The 24,470-nt window shown below is 44.1% G+C and overlaps 1 protein-coding gene across 1 annotated transcript; it reads right to left on the bottom strand.

Annotated features, from left to right (window-relative positions):
- Nucleotides 1-1,706: 1,706 nt before the first annotated feature.
- On the bottom strand, nt 1,707-23,522 carry CPN1 (carboxypeptidase N subunit 1). Its single transcript, XM_081158385.1, has 9 exons — nt 23,041-23,522; nt 18,988-19,184; nt 17,493-17,648; nt 15,006-15,188; nt 13,620-13,731; nt 11,134-11,273; nt 9,438-9,537; nt 7,129-7,247; nt 1,707-4,304 (listed from the first exon to the last, which is right to left on the bottom strand). The coding sequence occupies exons 1-9, from the start codon at nt 23,261-23,263 to the stop codon at nt 4,215-4,217; spliced, it is 1,320 nt and encodes a 439-aa protein (XP_081014511.1). The 5' UTR covers nt 23,264-23,522; the 3' UTR covers nt 1,707-4,214.
- Nucleotides 23,523-24,470: the final 948 nt, after the last annotated feature.

Consider the following 24,470-nt stretch of genomic DNA (forward strand, 5'->3'; position numbering starts at 1 on the left):
ATATGTGTATATATATATACATATATATATACACACCATGGGTTTTTCATTCATTCATCAGTTAATGGATGTTGCCCACACAATAGCTGCTTCCACCTTTTGGCTGTTATGAATAATGCTGCTATGAACATGGGTGTTTCAGATACATTTGAATCTCTGCTTTCCGTTGTTTTGTGTATATACCCAAAAATGGAATGGCCAGGTCAAATGGTAATTCTATATTTTATTTTTTTGAGGAATTGCTGTACTGTTTTTCTCCTTTGCTTTAAAAAACAAAACAAAAACCCACACACAGCAGGGTAAAATCAAATTTTTAATACATGCGCATGGGGAATTAACATACTAAGTCAAGTCTACATTAGCCAAGCAAAGTAGGGAACTGAATGGTAATGTGGATTATGATTCTTTGGTCTGGGACAGGGCTGATCTCAATTGCTTCACACACTATTGTAAAAAGTTGTCTACCTCTCAGGGACAAGTGAATTTACCTTTGTATCCCTATTGCCTAGCAAAGGGCCTGGCACATGGGTGGCCTAATGTTGAATGACTGAATTTGCTTGAGTTAAGAGTCACAGTAAAATTGCAATAGTGCTTAAATTTAAAAATTGCAATGCCCTTTTGTTGTTTTTGCCCATAACCATTCATTCTCCTTTGTTTAGTAACAGTGTTTTGTTTTTTTAAAAAATGAGAACCAACTCTCCTCTACTCTCAGTCTCCCATACCCACATCTGCCTTCCAGGAGGGGGCATATAACACCAGACTGACCAATCATAGTCAATATGATAGTTTTAGGGACAGGCACATAACCAGTTTGTGCTATTGAGTCAGGCCCAAGAATCAATAGTTGCTAGGCTGGTAGAAAACAAGGTAGAAGCTGCCGTTGGTCACCTAGTCCGCTCCTGGGAAGAGCCTGTGTGAGACTGATGTCACTACCAAAGACAATGAAATCCAGAAATGGAGACAGATTCCAGACCACACAACTGGGGCACCTAGATCCAACTGTGTCTGAAATCCCTCTTATACATATTTGAGCCACTAAAGATCCCATTTTTAAACTACTGGTTCACAAATGCCAGTCTGAGATGAAATATTTACTGTTCCTAGCAAAACTAGAACTTTTTTGAGATTATATCTTTCCTACTTTTTAACAATAGAGTATTTATGAATTGATGGTGATAGTAGATAGCAATTGTATTTTTCTTATTGTTCTTAGTAGAAAATTAGAAAGTCCAAAATAGAAAGTTAGTGAACCCTGTATATCCACCCCTCTGTCTCAGTCTGCTCCAGCTGCTATAACAAGTCACCATAACGCAGCTTAAATAACAAACACTATTTTCCACAGCTCTGGAAACTGGGAAGCCTGAGATCAGGATGCCAGCGTGGTAGTGTTCTGGTGAGGATCTGCTCCCTGGCTTGCAGATGGCCTTTTTGTTGTAGCCTCACATGGCAGAAGGAAAGTGGTAGCTGTCTTCCTCTTATAAGGACATTTATGCCATCATGGGGGCTCCCCCACTTCAATCACCTAATTACCTCCCAAAGGCTCCACCTCCAAAATCATCATATTAGGGCTTCAGCATATGAACTTTGGGGGTACACAAGCATTCAGTCCATAGCACCCTCCATTAACAATTTTTTTTTTATCAGTCTGAAATAAGGCTTCTATAAACTACAGTGTGTGTAAAATACTTTATTTGGCTATACAAACAAAAATAATAAAATTAAGATCCTTCTATTTCTTAGTTTATTTATTCTTCATCTGATTCCAGAAAGGATTTAAGGAAACTCACTCAGCTCCTTTGATCTAATGCCCAGGGTGAACTCTTCATTCCAAAGGCCTCACATGGGATGATCTAAATGGAAATCAAGGAGGCCTTTCCTCCCTCCTTCTGGGGAGCAGACATAGTCCAGATGACTTTACTTGCCTCCTCCCCAGGGCTGTGCAATAGGAAGCAGTGTGTCCGTAGAATCAAGTACCAGCCCGAGGGCTTCTCCTCCACTGCTGTTCATCTATCCAGTAATGAATCCAGCTCGCTGCTTCTAGGTGATACTTCATCCCACATGTAGCAGGGCCTTGATGGCGAGAGGGTGCGGGGTGCAGGGAGCATGTGGAAATTGAAATGGATGAAGGTAGGAAGGAAAGATCCTGAGGGGAAGGGGCGTGGGGAGGAACATGAAACGGTGAGGGAAGGAATTAGGAAAAGTGCTGGGGGAAAGGCCTTCATAAATAGTGGAACCTAACTTTTGGGAGGAGGGAGAGAATTGATATTTGTTTAGGCATTTGCCCAGGGGGAATGTTTACTCATGGTTTATAAGCCAGAAAGGAGTTAGTGTTAAAGTAGAAATGAAGTAATATTCCAGGGAGGAGGTGGACATGATGGGCTGTCAGTGCAGGGCGTGTGCTGGGGGGGGGGGTATGTATTAGACAAATTGTAGTATCACGTATGTGAAGATGGTGCTCCAGGCACCTGACCTGCAACTTCTCCCGTTCAGATGACAGATTTGTCCCAAGCCACGCTGTCCCACTTTCTCAATCCTTGTTTTTGAAATGGCTGGTCCAGTTAGGGGTGTTTTCTGTGGCCATGGAAAAAGTGAATCTCATTGGCTCGCTTATAACTAGACTCAATGTGGTTGGGATGTTATTCTGTTTCTTGGACCTATGCTGGGTTAGGCTTCTAGCATGTGGGATCATAGAACAGAAAGCTAAGCGCACATACACACACACACACACGCACGCACGCACGCACACACACGTGCGTGCACATGCTTTTAGACCCGAGAGACGCAGCTGCTGTAAGTAGCCAGGCTATTCCCCACCACAGGGTATCTAAGCTTGCCATTCCTTCTGTCTGGAACTTTTATTCCTACTCTTGGCCAGCCTTCTTTCTTCTTACCCTTTACATCTCAGCCAGAATATCACCTCTCCAGGGGAGTCTTCCTTAACCAGCCTATCTCAAAGCGATCCCCTGGCATTTCCTCTCTCAGCACCACTTCTCAGATACTAACTCTTTTTATGTATTTGTTGATTAATTTGTTTCAGTCTTTGTCTCTCCCTCCAAAGGGGTGAAGAGTGCGTCTCTCTGGTTTACCACTGTCTCCCCAGCTCTTAACACAGCATTTGATTCAGAAATGGGACTCAACTATTTGTCAAACGAGTGAATCAGTCCATAAGCTGTTGTTGTGAATTCATGTCCTGGGTCTTTAACAGATAAAAATCTGACACTGTTGTATTTGGATCTTACTGTTTTACAATAAATAACATTTCAAACTGTGGGAGTAGGGAGGCTGAGAGGGTGGGGGAAGATGGAGCAAGTGGGGGAAACTGGAGCCTGCCTTATCTGAGGCTGAGCCCTGAAACAGGGTGCATGAAAAAAAAATCCACAGAAAACCTACCAAGCTCTGGGGACAGGGGGCTTGGAACCCCACCATGCCCTGAACTTTTGTGCTGTGTGGTGTGTGAGGAAAGACTACACATCCCTACACAATCTTCTGTAACATCTCCTGGGCTCAGTAATACCTTTAGAACAAATTAGTCCATTTTGGGAAATGAGCAAAAGTGCTGTGTATCGCTGACAGGGAGCAGGGCAGAGCCATTCCACAGGAGCACCTGCGTTACTTACATACCCAGAAAATGTGTTAAAAGATGTACATTGTTTAACATGCCCAAGTACAAAAATGGGTAGCGGTGGGACTAAGTATGTGTGTGCAAAATCCTTTTCTTATCAAGAAACTACTGGCTATTGCTGAAAGGGTCCTCTGGGATTTCAGATTTGCTCTCCTGGTCTTGCTATGGAAACAACATCAACGATGAATCATCTCAGCATTTCAGCTGTTCGTTCAGAAATCTTCCTTGAGCACCTATGACGTTGCAGACTCTGGTGACAGAGTGGCCAGCCAGCCAGAACCAGTCTCTGGATGCAGTATGGACTGGCATGGAGCCTTCAGGACCTAAACCATTCCCCACAATCAGAAGATCTTACTGAACACCGCTGAGTCTATGATCTATGAGAAGGCTTACACCTGGAATAGATAGAGACCATTCTGAATTGTTCCGAAGATGTTTATATTTAAATATGTCCCAATAATAAAATAGAAAGAATGTTCCATCTGATCGGAGAGCAGGCCCAAAGCCTTTCTGAAGCACTCCCTGGGCCACTGAATTGCGGTAGATTTCAGGCCGGGGCTCTGCCGCTGCGTCTCTGTATCTCTCTGCCTGGCTACCCGGGGCTTTGGTAAGACTCTGTCTCCAAGTGCTGCTCTGGGAACTTGGTGACTGGAGGGATACTTCTCCTGAGTTGGAAGTCAACCTGGAAGAAAAGAGAGGAAGCGAGGAGAGTAAAAGAGTTAGTTTTCGACTTCCTGGAACTGAAATTGGGGGAAGACCTGTTTGGAGCCGGTTTCACCACAGTTGCAGGTTCCAAGGGCAGGGTCTAAGGAGGATTATCATAGCAATGACCCAGAGCAGATTGGTGGCATCATATAGGCTGTGCTAACATTCCCCCTAAAAGTGCTACACAATCACTGAGGACACATAAGCTGTATCTGGATGAACTTAATATTCATTTATTTTATATGAAGTAGAAAACAATTATATCTACACCTTAAACCATTTTGCCAATTTTGTTGCCTAAAACAAGAACTAAGATGGATGGTGTCGTAATAACCCCTTTCTGCTGACTGTGTGAATCACAGGTGTCGTGCTCAGGCACGCACTCGCCTCAGATCCTTAGAACTAAACTTTCTGCCATAACTTTTGAGAAATTCACATAGGAGATATGATATAGATTGTGAATGTGGATTCTTAAATTCCAAATGTCCAAGTGCATTAATGCATCATTTCCAGCAATACGTCGAAACTTTCCTTCTAGCTGTGGCACACAGATATACGATGGTATTGACTGGCAAGCTGGGAGGTCCTGGCTGTGCTGGAGCAGCAGGACTGTCCCAGAAAGTACAGGGCCTCAGAGGGAGCGGCTCAGAGTCCTCCCCACCCTCGCCTGAGGCACCCTCGGCTTCTCGAGCCGCTGAAGCCAGCTGGGAGTTGAAAAACTTGCAGCTAAGAGGGCTCTCTGTGAAGTTACTTCCTGCCCCTTCCACAAAAATCCACAGCCAGCTTTTCTGCTAGTTCCCCAAAGCGGGGGAAGTCCGAGCCCATGGCACTGTCATTATTATTTCCTATATGGTAACACAGGGATCTAGAAAAGAAAACAGAGAGAGGCAACAATGAGGAAAGGACAGAGGGAAACGAAAGGAACACGGCATCTAGAGGGCTGTGGAGAAAGGCAAAGGGGGGGACGCCGGACTTCGGGAGGTACCCGAGAGAGTCTTAATTGTAACACGAAAACCATCTAGTCCAAGGTCTTTCTCTTTTCTCTTCCCCCAGCAGGTGGCTCTCTGCTTTAGGATAGGAAGAGAGACTCTACTGTGATCAATAAATGGCTTGTTAGCTGTTACAGTATCTGAGAATTGTATCCAAAACATAGATTGTGCCCCCTCTGAGTTATATTCAGTACATTAATGGGTTATGTCAATTTGTTTAAAGGCTATATGACAAAGGAGTTGGAATCTTTTGAAGCAGAGTATGTTGCTCAAGAAGATTTGTAGCTGGTTGCACTTGGCCCTGAGCGGACTTGCTTTAATGAAAGACTCATGCGTGCAGCTGCCTACCGGTCATTTGGTTTCAGGGGAGATGAGGAGCATGAGGTATCACAAGAGAAAGGGACGAACATGTTGGTTGGGAAATTGGGACCAGGGACCGGGCTGCAGCGGAAGAGTTACTCTGCTTCCTGCCTCTGCATGGACGTCATTTATAATACGCAGGAGAGGGACTGGAGGGGCTGGGAGGGGAGAAAGGGAAACTCTCTAGACATTTCCGAGGAATTTTCAAAGGATTTTAAAAACTCTTTTCTCTGATCCTTGTGTTCAAAAAAGGAGGATTACAAACACGGGTAATAGCCGAGCATGAGGCCCTGTAACACTCTGGCTAACACGAGAGCCCTGAAAGCCCGACAGGTTTGAACCGGGGCTCCCACCCCTTACTCACTGTAATATTGGACAAGTTTCTAACCTTCTCAAAATTTCAGTTTCCTTAGCCACAAATGGGGATGCTTATATCCACCTTACAGGGGTGTTATAAAGGTTACATGAGAAGTTGTGGAAAGCTCTCATAGTAAGTGTTCAATAAACAGTTTTTTTAAAATCCCACATATTTGAAAAGACAAGCTACTTGACTTGACTGTATTGAGTTAACAGGGAAAGGGGAAGGAGGGTCTGCTAAGCTCGAGGGTTGTACTGAGAAGGAGCTGGGCGGAGCGAGGAGGCCCTAGAGAAGAGCTGACTGGTGGGAAAGCAGGTCTGTAGATGCTCATTAAATAGGACTGTCTCGTTGTCTTTTCCCTATCGTTTGAGAAAGCTGAGGATTAGACTCCAAGATCACTGAGCCTCTTTGGCTCTAAGATCCTAATCTAGTATGACCAAAGCTCAAAAGGTTTAGGCTGTAGATGAAAAAAGTTGTTTGCTTCTCATATAAAGAATGCCGCGGGGAGCTGAATGACAGAGGGCAGCTGGTTCTCGACTGAGGTCAGAGGAAAGCAAGGGCGTCTGGGCACACCGAGCACCAGAAGGGGGTAGAGTGCCATCTGGTGGGAGGCCTTGCTCATGGCACAGAAGAATGCAACCCGTGGGAGCCCAGGTGCCTGGGGCAAGGTCCCTGGGATGTTACAAACTAACATTTGCTGGGCACTTCAATCACTCTACTGCCTGCTTTCTGCGCATGTTCTCATTTCAATCTCTTGTGAGGGAAATACTATTATCACCAGTTCACAGATGAAGAAGCTGAGGATGAGAGTAATTGGGTAATCTGTCCACCATCTGTAGACAAATGACCTGGATTTAGAAGCAGACAGTGCCTTTAATCACTATGCTACGTTAAACAGACGAAAAGGAAACGTCAAAAGGAAATGGGGAAATGACATCATAGGAAAGTGACAGAAGAAAAATTAGCATATGAGAGCAATGACTTTTTTTATGGTGAAAGAGGAAAGATTGGCAAAGAGTAGAACTGTGCCATTGGTTGTTTGTGACTTCATTTAAGTGATCTTTACAGGCTTTGTAAAGGTCAGCCCAACTCACCCGTTTTGGTTCCCCAGGACCCACGGTCACAGTCACTGTCTTTGGGTCGAACCCAGGTGCTGTGGCAGTGACCACGTAGGTGCCTGGAAGCAGCAGCCGGAAGTAATCACCGTGATCACCTAAAAATTACAAGGATAGAACTCAGTCTGCTGATTAGAAACTGCCCCAAATTCAGCTTTTATATGAAAAACAATCTGAGGGTTTTAGCTAGCCGCAAGCTTAATAGAGTGATGAAACTGGTTAAGATCTAAACAGTCATAGGCTATTTTACAGAATAGGAGTCTGAGCCTCAGCTCCTGGGGAGTAGGAATTCCACAGTACTCTGCACTCAGAATACTGTGTTTAACTCTAGACGCTGTATTTTTAAAAACTCATGTCCAATAAAGAGTCACTAGGAGGACGGTTGGATATCTATAAATGTTTTTGCCTGGTAAAGAGAATACAAGGCTCGAAAAGGCACCGTGAAGAAATGTGTACCTAAAGAAATAAGCATGAGAACTTTGGGGTTAAGTTGCGGGAGGAAAATTTTGCTCAACAGAAGCAAAAACTATTGTGACACACAGAGCTTCCAAAAAAGAAATGGGCTGCTTCATGAAACTGTGAGGACTTAGGCAGAGACTGAATGAGGGGCCCTGGAAAAGCGACACAGCTATGCAGTGCACAACCTGCACAAGAGGGCGTGGTGGCCCTGGGTTGGACAACCAGCTGTCTCAGTGGTATGGTATTGTATGCGTGAAATCTTCCATTGAGTGGGAGGGCTGGACCACTCAATGACCACTAAAGCTGTGATTTTGAGAATCCTATTTTTAGTATTCTATCACCTTCAAAAGGGGAAAATAAAATTCAAAAGAAGGCCTGTTTCTCTTTTGAATGGCAGGGATATAACATTTTGGCTAACGACTTTACATGTCTTTTGAATCAGTTGTCACCATGCCTTTACATTTCTTTTAAGTGTACAGCAATGCCTAATTGAAATAATAAATGCAATTAAGAATGAGACAGACACTAAATAATGAGAAAGTCTCTTTTTTGCACCCTATTAAATGTCTGTAATTTACTTTAAAATACTTTTGCAAAAGCAGTGTCTTATTATACATATGTTGGACAGTTTAAGTCATACCCCAGGGCTGTCATTTTCTTAAGTGGGGGCTCATATCCAGGAGTGGAAGCTAGCATTGTATCAGAAAGGCCCAATTCCAGATGCAGCTATTATGAGGGCTTCAGCTATCTTTATGTCTAATCAACACTAGATGCTTTGCTAAGTAATACAATGAATGTTAGCAATGAGTTTTTTCAGTGGTAAAATAAGTAACTTATTAATTTAGCATAATGGTATTGGAAGTGGGCACTTATTGGTGAAATTAGTGGTATTCAATATATGTTGATTGGCTAGAATGTTTCAGAGTCATTCCCCACCCTTGCCTGAATAAGGTATAAGAATCTAGCAAGCCCTGAAGCTCTTAGGGATGCTGTGGTTTGATCCCTAAACAGTCCTGGGTCCAGCCAGTCGTCTGATGCTTGACTATGAGGCTACAGAATTCTGCCTTTAGAATATCACTGCCTCTGCCTTGAATGAGCCTTTCATGTAAGATGTGTTGGGGTCATCTTCAAGAACATGAGTTATCTCCTTAAAGTTGAGATTTCATCCAGTTTAAACACACTGTCTGAACTGTAAAATGCCTGCTTGGTGTGGTAGAATGTGGTATCGAGGTTGTGGGAGGCAGGCAGATCTCACCTGCCCCTAACTATAGCAGCTATTGCTTTACTTTAAAAAGAAAACAATAAAAAAAGCCTACAAGTTGTGCATGATCACATTGAGGTGGGGCAGTTTGCAACTCCATTGTGCCATGAGATATTCTGTACCATTCTAGGAGGTTCTATCAATCCTGTCCTGCAACAAGTTTATAGAAATGCATCTTGCTAACATTGTCCTGCGTGGAGGTGTAGTGAGACTCCTGGGTCGGGGACAAGACTAAGCATTCCTCTTATAGTCCTTTCCTTTTCTACCCCATTTCATACCGTAAGTGAGCTATTAATAACTTCAAACCTAGAAAACACCCCTAACAAAGTGATATGAGGAACTGACTCCTGAATGCTGAGAGAGATGTTACAGTTACATCTTCCTGGTTCTTGCCTCTTCATTCACTGTTCCCATTTCTTTTACCCTTCCTTCCTCCAGTCCCCCACCCCCAATGGCCCTGATGTCCCTGCTAGTCTCACTGGTTTACAATTTGACCTCCTGACTATGCTGAAGAAGAACAGCTCGGAGTGGACGCTTCTTCTCACCCCACTAAGTAGTGGCCACCTACCTGAAGTGACATCATGATTAATCCCACTGACAGAAATAACAGCCTTAGGGAGGTAATTATTATTCTCATCAAGCACCATTCCCTTGATGCCTTGGTGCACCTGTGGGGAAAAACTTATGGTATAACCATGATCATAAAACACTGCAGTGTTTTAGAGTCCCCACAGCCCTGTCTCATGTGCTTTCATATTTGATCTTCATAAAGATTATCCTAATAACCCCTTAACTGGTTTTTCCATCCCCTCCTCTCCTCCCCAATAATTTCTTCTCAATAGAGCACTTGGAATGATCCCGTTAAAATCTAAGTTAAATCATGTCATAGGTCTACTCAAAACCAAACTCAGAGCGAGAGCTAAAGTTCTCATGATGGTCTATAAAGCCATAGTCTCAGCTAGCTGACTGATCTCACCTCTTGCCACCCTCTCCGATACTCTTGTGATTATTCCAGCCACACTAGTGTTCTGGTTTTGTATTTTTTAATTATTTTTTAAATTGTGATAAAATACACATAACATACAATTTACTATTTTAACCATTTCTAAGTGTACAGCTCAGTAGTGTTAAGAACATTCATATTGTTGTGCACCCAATCTCCAGAACCTGTCATCCTGCAAAACTGAACTCCACACCCATTAAACAAGTCCCATCTCCTTCTCTCCACAGACCCAGGCAACTACCATTCTACTTTCTGTCTATGAATTTGACTACTCTTGACTTGTAGTATAAGTGAAATGATAGAATATTTGTCTTTTTGCGATTGACTTATTTCACTTGGCATAATGTCCACAGGGTTTATTGATATTGCAGCATGTGGCAGAATTTCCTTCTTTTTAAGGCAGGATAATATTCCATCTTATGTATGTACCATATTTTGTTTATCCATCCATTTCTCATTGGACACTTGGATTATTTCCACCTTTTGGCTCTCACGAATGCTGCTGCTATAAACAAATATCTCTGCGATCCTGCTTTCAGTTTTTGGGGGTATATACCCAGAAGCAGATTGTTGGCTCATATGGTAGTTCTATTTTTAATTTTTTGAGAAACTGTAGTACTGTTTTTCATAGCGGCTGCACCGTTTCACATCCTTACCAACAGTGTATAAGGGTTCCGCTCTCTCCGCATCCTTGCCAACATTTGCTACTTTCTGTCGCCGCTTGTTGGCTTTTTAGTAGCAGCCATCCTAAGGGGTGCGAGGTGGTATCGCACTGTGGTTTGGATTTGTATCTCCCTAATGACTGGTGATGCTGAACATTGTTCATGTGCTTGCTGTTGGCTTTGCATTACCTTTGTGTCCTCACTGAGGAAGCCCTTTTTCTCTACACAGCTGCATAGTTCTCTCCCTTACTTCCTTGAAGTCTGTTGAAATGTCACCTCCTCTCTAAGGCCTTCTTCATAGCATTTGACATGCTATAAAATTTATTTTCTTACTTCGTTTATTGTCTGTCTGTCTCTTCTCACTAGAACATAAACTCCATATGGACAGGGATATTTGTTTATATTCATAATCCCCAGGATATAGTACACTTTCTGGCAGATAGTTACGCTCAATAACGTTGAATGAATAATTGTCACTGGTAGAAGCCCAGATCGATGGACTAGTCAGAGCAGAAGTCAGGCCTGAGCCACGCAGAAAACCTTGCCCACCATTGGAAACCTCTTTCCGTGACCGTGAAAGTGAAAGAATTCAATTTTACCTGCTCCAAGAATTGGATTAGGGCTTCCCGATTACCCAGCCACTCGCGCTGTAAATCTTCTTCAGGGGGAAATTTGTTGCAGCTCAGTTCCAAGGTGATCTCAAAACAGTTGGTATGGAGGTAATTAAAGTCTTGCATTCCTAGGGGACAGAGAGCGGTGGCAGATCTGAACAACCAAGTTTCCACCCGATGCCCCATTTCAACTCTCTTTAATCACAATTTCTCCGCGCACACCTCATGACCTTCTGTTCCACCTCTTGACCTCCACTAATTTCTCCTCCATAAAACCATTCCCTAGTTTCCCAGTTCACATGCCTTTCTATTGTTTCCGCTTTCTCTCTTCATAAACGCCCATTTTGTCATCTCTACCCTCAACTTTTTTTTCCATTTAATGACTTAAATTCACTTCTTGTCCCCCTTAGCATGTCCAAAGTCTGCTTCTCGGTTGTGCTTTAACACTAGACTATGCACGTGCACTGCTTTCTGGGGGACAGATTTCCTCTTTGGACTATGATGTCCTTCAGACCTGGGAGGTTAGAGATGAGACAAATATCTTGCTTTCACATCCCTCCTCCTAACCAAGACCACAGCACTAACCTGAAAAATAGTTATCCCAGGAAAACAGAACCTTGTAAAAGCAGAAGGCAACTATATTTTTCCTCCATCAAAGCTGACTTCCTTCTCTCTTCTATATTATTCAATTGAATTATTTTAAAATACCTTTCTGATTACTAGAGTGGTGTTTTTATCATAAATTTGAGTTAAAAATTATCCATTTATACCCTGCAGGAAAGCAGGTCCCCTGTTGCTAGGGGACAGGGAAACGCCTACATCTGATTTGTCAAGTTAAGATGGAAATCCAGACATTCGTGTTAAATCTTTTAGTGTTAAAATTCTGGCAACTGATGGAAGCTTATACGGAAACTCTGGTTATTTAGTGACTCACCACATATTCCTAGTATTTGAAAAGTACATTCCTAGTAAAATACATTACCTTGTACTTTATTTGCTGTTAATTGTTTTCAGTGTATATTTATTCTCCCTAATAAAATGATACTAACTTGAAAAAATTATCCATTTAATCAACTTTCGCCTGCTCTCTGAGCTAATGTGTGCAAGCAGCTGTTATAGAAAGTTGTGCCATCACTTCTCTCTCAGCATCAGAATCATCTAGAAAGCAGCACCTTCCAGCCAAATACAGACTGCTGGGCCTTAGCCCCAGAGTTTTTGATTCAGTAGGTATGGGGTGGGGCCCCCAAATTTGCATTTCTAACAAGTACCAAGTGATGCTGATGATGCTGGTCCAGAGACCACACTGTTGGAACAATTGTTTTAGTGAACTTGATCTTGAAATTGTACCAGCTTAATTTGGAGTAATGATTCTCAGTGGAGCATGAGCCATGGTTTCCCAGAGGATGGGAAGGGAGAAACAAGTATAATACGAAAAAGTATATTTCATATTTTATTTTGATGGTGGGGGGAAACCTATTGCTTTCCTAAAGCAAACTGAAGAAAGTTCAACAGAATCTTCTTGCTTGTGTTCAAGTGAGTTTTCAGCCACTTTCCCAGTATGTGGTGACTCCCTAACCTCCCCCCTCCCCACTCTCTACAGAACCACTATCTGCTCAGGCCTCACTAGTGAGCTCTCTGCTCTGGCAGGTCAGATCTGAGAGGCTAGGGAAAGGCAACTGCTAAAACATGATTCCTGAAAGATCCAGCTTCTTGCTTCAGCCTCTTCTTTATCCTTAGGTTCCCTATCTACTGAAGGTTCACAAACAGAGATTCTGTCTCAACCGTCAGTGATGGGGAAGACCCAGGGAGTGGAGAGAGAAGCCTCTTGGAGATTTCTGCTACATTATCAACGGCCAATGTCCAGGAAACTCCTGATCGTGGGAGATGGGCAGGCAGGGTACAGAGCATATGCCAGGAGAACTATTTGGGTCCAGGCCAGCTCCTCTGCTCACCTGTTGCTATGTGAGGCACAACTCTATGCTAGTTAGAAAAAGCCTAATATTTATAAGCCAGGCATTTCCAAATGCTTTATGTGCATTATTTTTATCTAATACTTACATCAAAATTATGGGGCAAGTATTGTTACCCTTAATGTACATGCCAAAGCTCAGAGAGGTTAAGTAATTAGCCTGAAGCCATATAACTGGTAAATGGGCAAGCTACCCTTCAAGGTCAGTGTACCCTTGAAGTCCACACTTAACCACTTGACTACTTTATTTCCCTCCTATGCCCCAATATCCCGTATAAACCGCCAGTTTTTAAAAGGCCACAAGGTATCCTTAACTTCATTTTAATAAACCACAAAATGCCATTAAATGCTAACTTAAGACTTTGCTATTTCCAGATCTCTACTTGAATGTAAAATTCTATAACATTCCTGTCATTTCTCTCAGAGAGAAAAAGGCGATTCGGAAGGAGAAATGAGCCCGACCCTGCTCCAGCTCACAGCACGGCTGTCACCAGCGTCCCCTTACCCTTGCTGAGAGAATACCAGGAAGCCCCATTGGTGATGCCGTCTGGGAAGTAATCCCCACAGTTCCAACCATGGTGCATCCACCCATGTGCATAGGAGTAGACCTTGGCCAGCTGTAGGAAAAGTGGGCAGAAGTGACCTTGAGTGTTCCCAGCTCATATGGCAATGCTCTCACTCAGAAGGAGGGTAAAGCCAAGAAACCCCACTAGGTATAAACAACTGGTTATTTGCTTTAATGAAAGAAAATATCAGCAGAGATAGAGATGGTGTGTGTGTGTGTGTGTGTGTGTGTGTGTGTGTGTGTGTGTGTAGTGGACTAGAGTTAAGAAACCTGTATTCTGATTTCTTCCACTATCTTGGGACTAAATTTCTCCAAGTGCAAAGTGAGGGGTGGCATTAGATGACATATAAACTCCCTACTAGGTGTACCATTTCTTTTTTATAAATATACTTATTTTTATTTTTTAAAATTAATTTTCAGTTACAGCTGACAGGCAGTATTATATGTCAGATGTACAACAGAATGATTAGACATTTCTATACCTTAGGAAGCGATCACCCTGGTGAGCCAAGTGCCCATCTGACACCGTACACAGTTATTACAACCTTACTGACTATATTCCCTGTGCTGTACTTGACATCCCGTGACTGTTTTTCTAACTGGCGATTTCTACTTCCTCCTTTTCTGGGTGCACTATTTTCTGGCTAAGTTTTGTTTAAAAAAGAAGCAAGTAAGATAGGCTTAGCCAGGAAAAGGACTGTGTTTTGGGGACGAGTTGTGTGTTGGATTCAGAATCTCTATTAATTCTCTTTCATTCCTATTTTATAACAGTGAAAAAAATGAGATATACTTGCTTGGCAAAGCAACAACTGGTATTATTCTCTATGCAATTCATTAATTTATGAATTAATGCAATTAATTAATAATATATTAACTATAAAATAATTAATCTATTAATTTTCTTCTATTGATGTTTTGAACTACTATGTAAACCTTTTTTATGTGCACAGTCTATTTTTCATTAATATAGCCTTACTATCATAAAATTCCAAATTAGAACCCCCAAAATTCACATGTAATGCTACTTGCTTACCACCAGCACTGTTAGTCTTTTGGCATATTTCTTGCTTGTCATTAGCTTAAGAATTTTTCTACACTTTGGTTATTATACTACAAAGCTTTCTTATATGTTTATGTTTTCATAAAATTTTGTCTTATCTCTCCAAACAAAATGCAGTTCCCTAGACTGTCAGCTCCTAGCGAGCAAGCGGTGCTATCAGTTATTTCCTGTGGCCTTGTACCAGCAGGCTCCCGTGTCGCTGACCTGACCTGGGTTCCTCTCCTGAGCCCCGAGTCCCCGGCCGGACAGGCCACCGTTCTGCGTACCTTCTGAAAAAGCTTGTCATCGGGCGTGGGCGTGTTGGCAGTGCGGCGGAAGCCTCGCACCCTGTGCTCCAGGGACTTGTCATACGGGTAGTTGGCCACCACCGCTCCTCCGTGGAGATTGGCCGACAGGACGAAGTTGAAGGAGCGGATCCACTGGATCACGGCCCGGGTCTCGGGTTCCACCTGAGGGAGACGGGAGCCTTTTGAGTAAGCGTCAGGAAGAGGCCTGAGGACGCAGCACTCGGAATGGGACAGGCCTGGCCGGGCATGAGAGGCGCAGGTGGTGAAACTTTGATCTTTCGCGTGATGGTTGGAAAAATTAAATGGAGTGAAATCCTAATATACAGAATAGATAAAAAGAGAGCGGTTAGGGCGGGGAAACCGCCGCAGATTATACACGTCGTGATACATTCGTCCAGACCCACAGACTGCGCCGCGCGAAGAGTGAGTACTGACGTGGACTCTGGCCTTCGTGCAACAAGCGTGGGGGAAGGCAGGTTCGTCACTTGTGGCAGACGAACCGCCCTGGCGTGGGCTGCTGCGGGGAAGCGGAGGGCGTATGGGGACTCTCTGTACTTTCTGCTCAATTGTGCTGTGAAAAACCTGCTCTAAAAAATAAAGCCTCTGGGGGGGGGGGGAAGGAGAGAGAGAGAGAGAGAGAAGAGCCCAAGCTTAGCCTCTCTCTGGCCCTAGAAAAGGCTTCTCTAATTTTCCCCCTGCTTCAGTGGCTCCTGAGGCACCTTTGCAGAAATTGAGAGCTCTGGAAATCAATGTGGAAAACGCTGGTTTCCTGTAGCGCTCTGCAGCTTCCTCCTTTCCCCAGCACAACCACTACATCCAGTGTTGCCCTGTGGAGCGCTCCTGCGCTCATACCCAAATGTCATGGGTTAGAAATAGTGTAACATGGGCCAGTCTTGGCTGATTAGTGAGATGCCACCCTATCGATTGCATGTTATAGTGCCCGTGAGTGATGGTATTCCGAGGAAAGCCATAAACCTACTGGACTTGCCGTATAAGGAAATAATTTAAGGTCTTCGTTGTCTTTCCTCCCCTCAGGGTGGACGTGCTTAGAGGTTATGCGGTGTTAATGCGTCAATGGCGCCTCCTGGACTAAGGGTCAGCTTCAAAGGCCCCCTCTTTTCTATCCCAAGGGGGAGTGGATGAATCAGGGTGAGTTTCACCCCATCAGAATGGATATAGTACCAAAGGCACCAGTCCTGCTTTGTGACCAGGACTCGGCCCCTTTGAAGCAGTCCTTTCTCAGTGTCCTAAGCCTCTATCCATCTGAGCAAAGCCAGCTTCTCACTGTTCCTCTCCCTCAAGGCCGCCCCATCAGGTGTGCCGAGGACTTCTCATTCTCTTTTTCATCTTCTAAGATTCAGACAGAGGAGCAAGTAACTGGTATTGGCTCAGTGACCTTATTTTAATTCAACAAGTCAATAAATCAGAACATCCTTCTGGCCGGATATGCTGACTAGTACAAAGTTATTTTTTATTTTTTATTTACCTGAGCCAAGAGCATAGCTGCTATCTGAAATCAAATGACTTTTGCTTCATTTCCAACCAAGACTACTTCATCTAGAAAACTCCCAATAGAAAGCCTTACACCTGTTTTATGTTTCTCTCCCAGTCTCTAAGTTTAGATACTCACAAACAGAACGTTTAGAACTATCTCATACAGTGCGAAAAACAGGGTGGTAGCGATGCTCTGAGATGACAGTAGTTATTCTTGGGAGCAGGCCCACCAGCAGGATGAAACCATTCACATGACCAGGGGTGACATTACAGGCCTCCTGGGAAGAAAGGCTTGAGAGCATCGGATGGGATCCTCTGACGGGAGAGTAAGGGAAACAAGTACGGTAAAGTAGTCAAGGCTCATATAGAAAGAGGAGAGAAAAAGCTATACATAAGGGACTCTCCCAACTCCTTTCTATAGCTAATTGTTAATGAGCACACAGTTCACACGTAAGAGAGATCTCTAAAGAATGCTAAAGTTCTGTGTCAACAGTACAGTGCAGTAGAAAGAATGTTGGATTAGGAGTTGGAAGACCTGGATTTTAACCCTGATTCCATCAATTATAGCTGTGTGAATTTAAATTATTTTTTTTCTATAAGTGTAATATCTATAAAACAGAGATGGGTGACACTGATTGATGCATTTGCCACACAGTGTTATGAAGATCAACTGAAATACTGGCTAAGGAAGAATTTTATAAAATACTATGCAACCGTACAATGCCACTTTCACTTCCCTCACTACCATGGCCACGAACATCAAACGTTTTGTGAGCAGGTGCTCCACGGAGGTCCCTACACTGGGGGAGGGGATGAATACAAAAAGGCATAACACACAGTTGTTATGCTCTGGACACATTAACATGGAGTGACTTGCTGTCTAATTCTTGCTTGCTTAGTTGATGTGAAAATTTCCAGAAGAAATTCCAGGTGTTGATTTACCTGCTTCTGTATGCAAATTTCTTCTCATACCTGGCTTTTCCAGTTGTCTGGAAGGGGCAAGTGGTGGTTGGGGCCTCCATGCTTCTCGTTGTAGTAGATGTAAGTATTGAGGTCGGGGAAGTTGCGGTTCAGGTCCACTCCATTTGCATTGTGCCTGCCAACCAGATATGCAGAAATATCTGGGCCCTAGTGGGGAAATGGAGAGATGAGAAATGAAGGTTTCAGACTGAATCCTACATTTGAAGAACATTGTGTAGTTCTTTTTAGGTCTTAGCTTAATCTATCATCAAATGATATAGCATTTTCCCTTTAACTTATCCAAAGTCCCAGTGGCATGGTTCAAATTTCCTTGTAGACCATGTGCTGGAGGAATAGATCCCAGGAGAAGCTCTACCAAGAATAGGGTGTTTCAGCCCTGGCCAGTGTGGCTCAGCGGTTAGAGCGACGGCCTGCGCACTGAAGGGTCTCGGGTTCGATTCCCTGTCAAAGGCATGTACCTGGGTTGCAGGTTCAAATATAGCTTTCAAAGGAACACATTCATTGTGTAAGGCAGGTGCCTGGCTCCACCCTTGAATATTCTGATTCAGTTGCAGGAAGGGGGGTGGAGAGAATCTGGGAATCTGTATTTCAAAATATTCACCTATGACTAATGCACAGCCACAGAAGAATCACTGCTTTTTTTTTTTTTTTTTTTTTTAATGTCTTTATTGATTTCAGAGAGAGGAAGGAAGAGAGAGAGAGATAGAAACATCAATGATGAGAGAGTTGTTGATTGGCTGCCTCCCACAAGCCCCCTACTAGGGATCGAGCCCGCAACCCGGGCATGTGCCCTGACTGGGAATCAAACCGAAATCACCTGGATCCCAGGTCAATGCTCAACCGTTGAGCCACACCGGCCGGGCAAGAATCACTGCTTTAAAGTTTGGCACGCTAACATTTTGAATTTATGTCAATAAAGTAAAAGCCCATAAACATTTTTTTCTTCTCTATCCCCTGCAAGTGCAACTCTAAAATAAAGAATTAAAAAGCTGAGTACTATAGTAGAGGAAAAAACCTACAGAAATAAAATAAAGTATGAAGACTCTAGAATTAACTCCTCACTCCACAGTTCTGGGGAAAGCTTGATCTCTCTGATACCTCCCTCCCCTCCCCCCCCCATGCAAATGTAAGTGTTTACGGGAGGAAGCAGACACTTAGGGTTCCAAGTTAAAAGTTTGGGAAAGGGTCTATTTTGCAATATCCCTTCAAGCCTGTATAGTACTTTCCAGTTTCCAAAGTGTCATAAATATTGCCTCATTGGCCTTCCCAATAAAACCAGGAGGTCCGCTGGAAAGGTGCTGAGGGAACCGAAGCTCAGAGGGAGCCCACCTTCAGTGCGTAGGGTTTTACAGGCCCGAACCCAGCCTTCACACTTTATTACACCTCTGTTGTTACACAGTGGCACTGACGGTGGAGCAGAGAGGACATATCGTCTGCCGGCTTTTCCTTTATTCCTTAAGAGGCTGCATGTCTGCAGGGCCAGTACCTGGGCGGCCGCCACCTCGTAGCCGTCGGGGTTCATGGACGGCATGATGTGGATGCGCGCGCTCTGGACCAGCTGCGCGATGCGCTGGTTCCCGCTGCGGAACTCCTCGCACAGGAACTCCGACAGCTGCAGCAGCAGCTCGCGGCCCAGCACCTCGTTGCCGTGCATGTTCCCCACGTACTTCACTTCAGGTTCCACTGCAAGCGTGAGAAAAACACGCAGGACGATAAAAGACGGGGAGTCCTAACCTTGCAAAGGGACCTTCTCCCTCTTTTTCGATAACGAATCCCAGAAAATCTCACCCTTCGGTTGGGTCTCTCCCAATAATCCTTGAGCCCCTTTCGAACAAATTGCAACGACAAATGCTACAAAGACTCATGCCAGGGATGATATGATTACCCTTTATTAACTCCCTACTGTGTACCAGGCATGCTCACGACCAGGAATCTTCACAGAAACCTGTAAAGTGGTCATTATCAGCCTCAGGGTGAGGGTACTGGGGAGGGCTGAGGTTAAGAAACTTGTCTCAGGTCACCTAGCTAATTAATCCAACAGAGGCCAAAGCCCAGGGAGCACTTACAGTAGCCCGCTGCTTCTGAGAGACAAAACCTTTTAGGATAAGGGTGGTGTTTTCCCAAGGCCTGCTTGCATAAAATTCCCTAGGTTATAGCATGACAGTTTCTAATCACCTTGGCTGAAAACTTAATTTTCCTGGTACTTAGGAAAACGAAAATCTCTCCTTAATATCAGAGAATGTGGTGTTTTAAGGCATAGAGTAGAAAGGAATCTACCTATGGCTCATTCCTTAATCTTCTCATTGGCTATATTAACTGTTTAATTAAAGTAAGAACTGAGGTCATGAAAAGAGCCTCTAGAACCACTTAAAGAAAATCATTCTTGTCCTTTTTAAAAGGAAGGAGAAAAGCTCTGGCCAAGTGATTTACCTTCCACCCTCCATGATTTCCCTTCCAGCCACCTTCCCTCCTCTATGATTCTTCTGATTCTGGAACTCTTCATCCCCATATTTCCAAATCCTCAGCATCTCTGTAGGCTCTGGGAAGCCATCTGGGCTCTCTCTGCTGGGAGCAAACTCGCTGTTGAACTTCCCTTTTATGGTACTTACCACTTTTTACTCTGAGTTTTATCTAATTTTGCACATGTCCTATATTCTTTACTGGGCCTGGCCTTTACAATAAATACAATTTTTAATTTTTTTAGGACATGTTTTATTGTTATTTATCTTAGTATACCTACAGCAGTCTTTCCCCCCAAAATGTCCATGATCCACAAGGATCATGTAGCAAATTTTCTGTAACATGTAATCTTTACTCTTAGTGCATTTCTTTAATCTTAGATTATGTCTTTCTTACTTTTCTTGTTGTTAAAATATCCCTTCTTTTAGGAAAGGATGGTAATAGCAGATGGCAGGTAGTATTCTCCAACATCCTTGTATAGTAAAATAAAATTTGGAAAATATATTTGAGTCTCCTCCAATTTCTCTTATTAAAATTTTTTTTTAACTTCTGCGAAATCCAAAAGTGGGCAACTATTGCCCTATAGAAACTAGCATAGTGCTTTGCACATCGTAGGTGCTCAATGTCAAATTCTTTTGTCTCTACTTTGAATATATGCAGAATACGACCATTTCTCGTAACAATCACTGCTATCATCTTGGTTTAAGCCTCCCCAACTCACACCTGGATTATTACAATAAATCTACTTGAACTCCTTGCATCTGCCCAGCCCCATTAAAGTGCATTCTCCTGAGTCAGGGGTCTGCAAACTTTTTCTGTAAAAAGCCAGATAGTAAATACTTTGGATTTGTGGACTATATTGTCTCTGTCACAGCTGCTCAACTCTTGCAGCAAAAGGAGTCATGGGCAATCCCAAAACAAATAGGCAGGACTGTGTTTCAACAAAACTTTATTTACCAAAACAGATAACTGACCCTAGGGCTGTAGTCTGCTGACCCCTGCTCTGACTGATCTTTAAAAATTTTTAAGTCAGATCATGTCACTCTTCTGCTTAAAACCCTCCAGTGGCTTCTTGCTTCGCTCCAAGGAAAAGCCAACATCTTTACAAAAGCCTGTAAGGCCCTACGCCACCTCCTCCCGCCCTGTTTCCCTGACCATACTGCTCTGACCTCCTCTTGCTCTCCCATCGTTTACTCTGCTGGCGCTGCGGGGGCCTCCTTGCTGTTCCTCACACTTGCCAAGCTCCTGCTCTTTTCTCTGCCTGCAGCGTTTTTCTTCCCAATACGAGATTTTTTTGCCACCACATGCTCCAATATTACCTTGACAAAGAAGCTTTTTCTAGGTAGCATTGACCTCTCCCCCACTCAATCCATAGTACTCTATGACATTCTCTGCCTCTCTTTCCAGGTTTATTTTTTTCTCTAGCACTTATTTTCTTCCAATACAATATATATATATATACACATTTCCTTAGTTAGCCATTTATTGCCAGTCTTACCCAGCTAGAATCAAGGCCCTGAGCACAGGGTCTTTGTTTTAGTTTCTGTTGTATGTTCAGAGTCTACAAAAGTGCTCACATCTAGCAGATAATCAGTAATATTCGTGGAAAGGATAACAAATTAATGAAAGGAATAAATGGATGAACAGCTAAGTTATAGGTATCAGAGAAAAGATGAAAAGGCCTCAAGGAAGGCATGAATGCTAGAAAGTAGAGGGGCCACCCAGAAGGGGGCATGGAGTGAGGAGGGGCTAACCCTACAATGCCTGTTAGCACCCACAAGCTTCCACAATGAACACACCACAGGTGCTTGCAATGCAAGTGAGGCTTCAAAGCGAGGCCTTTATCCTCACCTAATCCCTCACAGCCTTCCTTGAGCCATCTCCCGCCCCTCTCCCCGTCCCCGCTCCCCATGAGCCATGTAATATTCTGAAGCGAGCAGAATCACCTGGTGTGAGATTGTCATTGAAGGTATTTAAGTGGGGGTGGGAGAGTGGGGGGGTGGGGGGTGAGCAGATTATATCAGTATTTAGGAAAATTATTCTGGCATCTCTGTGCTAAATGAAAAGCTCGGAGAGTGGTGTCAGTTAAGAGTTAGGAGGTCAGTTAGACGCCTGGAACAATCGGTTAGGCAGGTTGTGATGAGGTTTGGGCTAGGGTGTATGCAGAGCGTGGAAGTGGAGCAGAAGAGAAATTTGAGGGTGACAGTCTGAAGGAGGAACTGACATAACTTGAATGTCACAACTGTCACAAGTAAAGCAGTGAGAAATTAGAAACAACTTAAATGTCCATCCATAAATGAACAGTTAAATACAACCATGCAATGGAATGTTATCCAGCCAAAAATGATGAGGTAGACCTACATTTACAGACATGGGTGCCATTCATAAAAGACTATGAGAAAAATGCAGTTACAGTGTGATTCCAATTTTATAAAATAAATTATGGGGGGGGGGGCAGTTAACTACGTACAGAAAAACGTCTGGAAGGATATACACCAGTATGTCAACAACAGTCATCTGTGAGTGGTGGGATTATGAGTGAGCCTTTTCCCTGTCTCTAATTTCGAATTTTAATCCAAGCATCACTTGCTTTTAGAAGGGAAACAAACTAACAAAACAAAAAAATAACGCAGTGACTACAACTAATACCGCAGGCCTCAGACCCTCTCCAGGATACCACACTCTACCTCACCAGGGTTCCCTAAAGAAATATGCCCAAACCCTTCTAAGTTTCCTGGCAGAATCAGAAGGACTGATTGTGGCTGCTTCTGTCTCCTGAGGCACTGGATAGGCAAAGACAGATAAAAACTGGGGGGGATAATGGGGGGAGAGGAAAGGAAAGGGGCAGGAGGGGGATGGGAGCAGGAAGGCGAGCGCCTCCTCTTACCATTAGGGTCTTGAGCAACTAGAACCCGAGAGAGAGGAACTACCTGGCCTGCCTGGCGCCCGAGTTGGACGGCAGCTCCCAGAGGCAGAGGCCTGCCCAGGCCGAGGGGGGCCACGGCCTCCCCGCCACCCCGGGGTTCTGGGCCCGTGAGGACGGCCCCGCCCTCCACGCCCCGGGAGCTGCGGCGCTTACGGGGCTCGTGGATCCCGGGCAGGTCGCTGAACTCCAGCACGTAGAGGTGCCGGCCGCGCACGCTGCGCCCCGCGCTGTACACGCGCGTGATGTGCGGGCACTCGTTGTGCACCCGGTACAGCGTCCGCACCAGGTCGTCGTAGCGGTGGTGGCGAAAGGTCACCGGGGTGACCAGCTTGAGGAGCAGCAGGAGATGGAGGAGGACTGCGCGCAGGCCTGGCATCCCGCTGGGCTGGCCCAGGGCGCCCCGGGCACGAGCCCCACCTCTCCCCAAACCTCCTCTTCCCGCCTCCCCAAGGCAAGGGCCCGGGACCAGCGCTCCCCAGTGCCGCCCGCGGACACCAGCCCGACGGCTCCTGGGGAGGGAGCCCGGACGTCCCCTCGCAGCGCAGACTGGAGGCCCTCAGCTCTCCTCCCCCCTGCGCTGCCTCGGCGAAGCAGGAAAACCTTTTGAAGGGGTTTTGCACTTCCCGGGATTGGGCAGTTTCGCTGATTCTGGTTTACTGATTAACTGCACTGGAAACAGGCTTCCATAAATAGCTGCTGATAACCCTTTGATTCCCAGGGAATTTTGAGAAACTTGGCCTAGGCTTGTTCCCTAGATTAGAATTTAAAGAGGGGTATGAAAAGAGCTCCCTGTCCCTTTCCATCTGGCCCCAGACGGCTGCCAGACCGTCTTTCTGAAGCACAGCTCTGTCTTGTCCCTTTTCTGTTCAGAAATCTTTCAACAGATAGCACTGAGAAAGTGAAAAGAAAAGCCCCAGGGTGGGAGTGAACAATTTTAAATCATGTATCTTGATAAGATATCCAGGACACATCAAGAACTCTTACAACACAATAGTAAAGCAAACAACCCAATTTAGAAATGAGCCAAATATTTGAATAGACGTTTCATTAAAGTAGATATATGAACAGCTAATAGGCACGTTTAAAGATGTTCGACATCACTAGTCATTAAGGAAATGCAACCTAAAACCACAATGAGGTATCACTTCACATCCACTAGAGCGGCTGTAACCAGACAGACACAATACCAAGTGTGGGTGAGAAAAGGGAGAAACTGGAACCCACATACAGGGGTGGGCAAAAGTAGGGTTTTAATTGTTAGCATAAAAAACAGAGTTTATTCTTGTATTTTTATTTATGAATTATTGTATTACTTATTTCTATTACAACTGTAAACCTACTTTTGCCCACCCTGTAAATTGCCAGTGGGAATGTAAATGGTGCAGCCACTTTGGAAAACAGTTTTGCAGTTTCTTAAAAGTTTAAATATATACTTATTATATAACCCAGCAATTTCAGTTCTAGGTATCTACCTAAAAGAAATGAAAACATAAGTCCACACGAAAACTTGTTCATGAATGTTCATAGCAGTATTGTTCACAATACACAAAAATGGAAATGATCCAAATACTTGTTAACTGGTG

This window comes from Miniopterus schreibersii (genome assembly GCF_964146895.1).
Source record: "Miniopterus schreibersii genome assembly, chromosome: 14".
In the NCBI taxonomy this organism is placed as follows: Eukaryota; Metazoa; Chordata; class Mammalia; order Chiroptera; family Miniopteridae; genus Miniopterus; species Miniopterus schreibersii.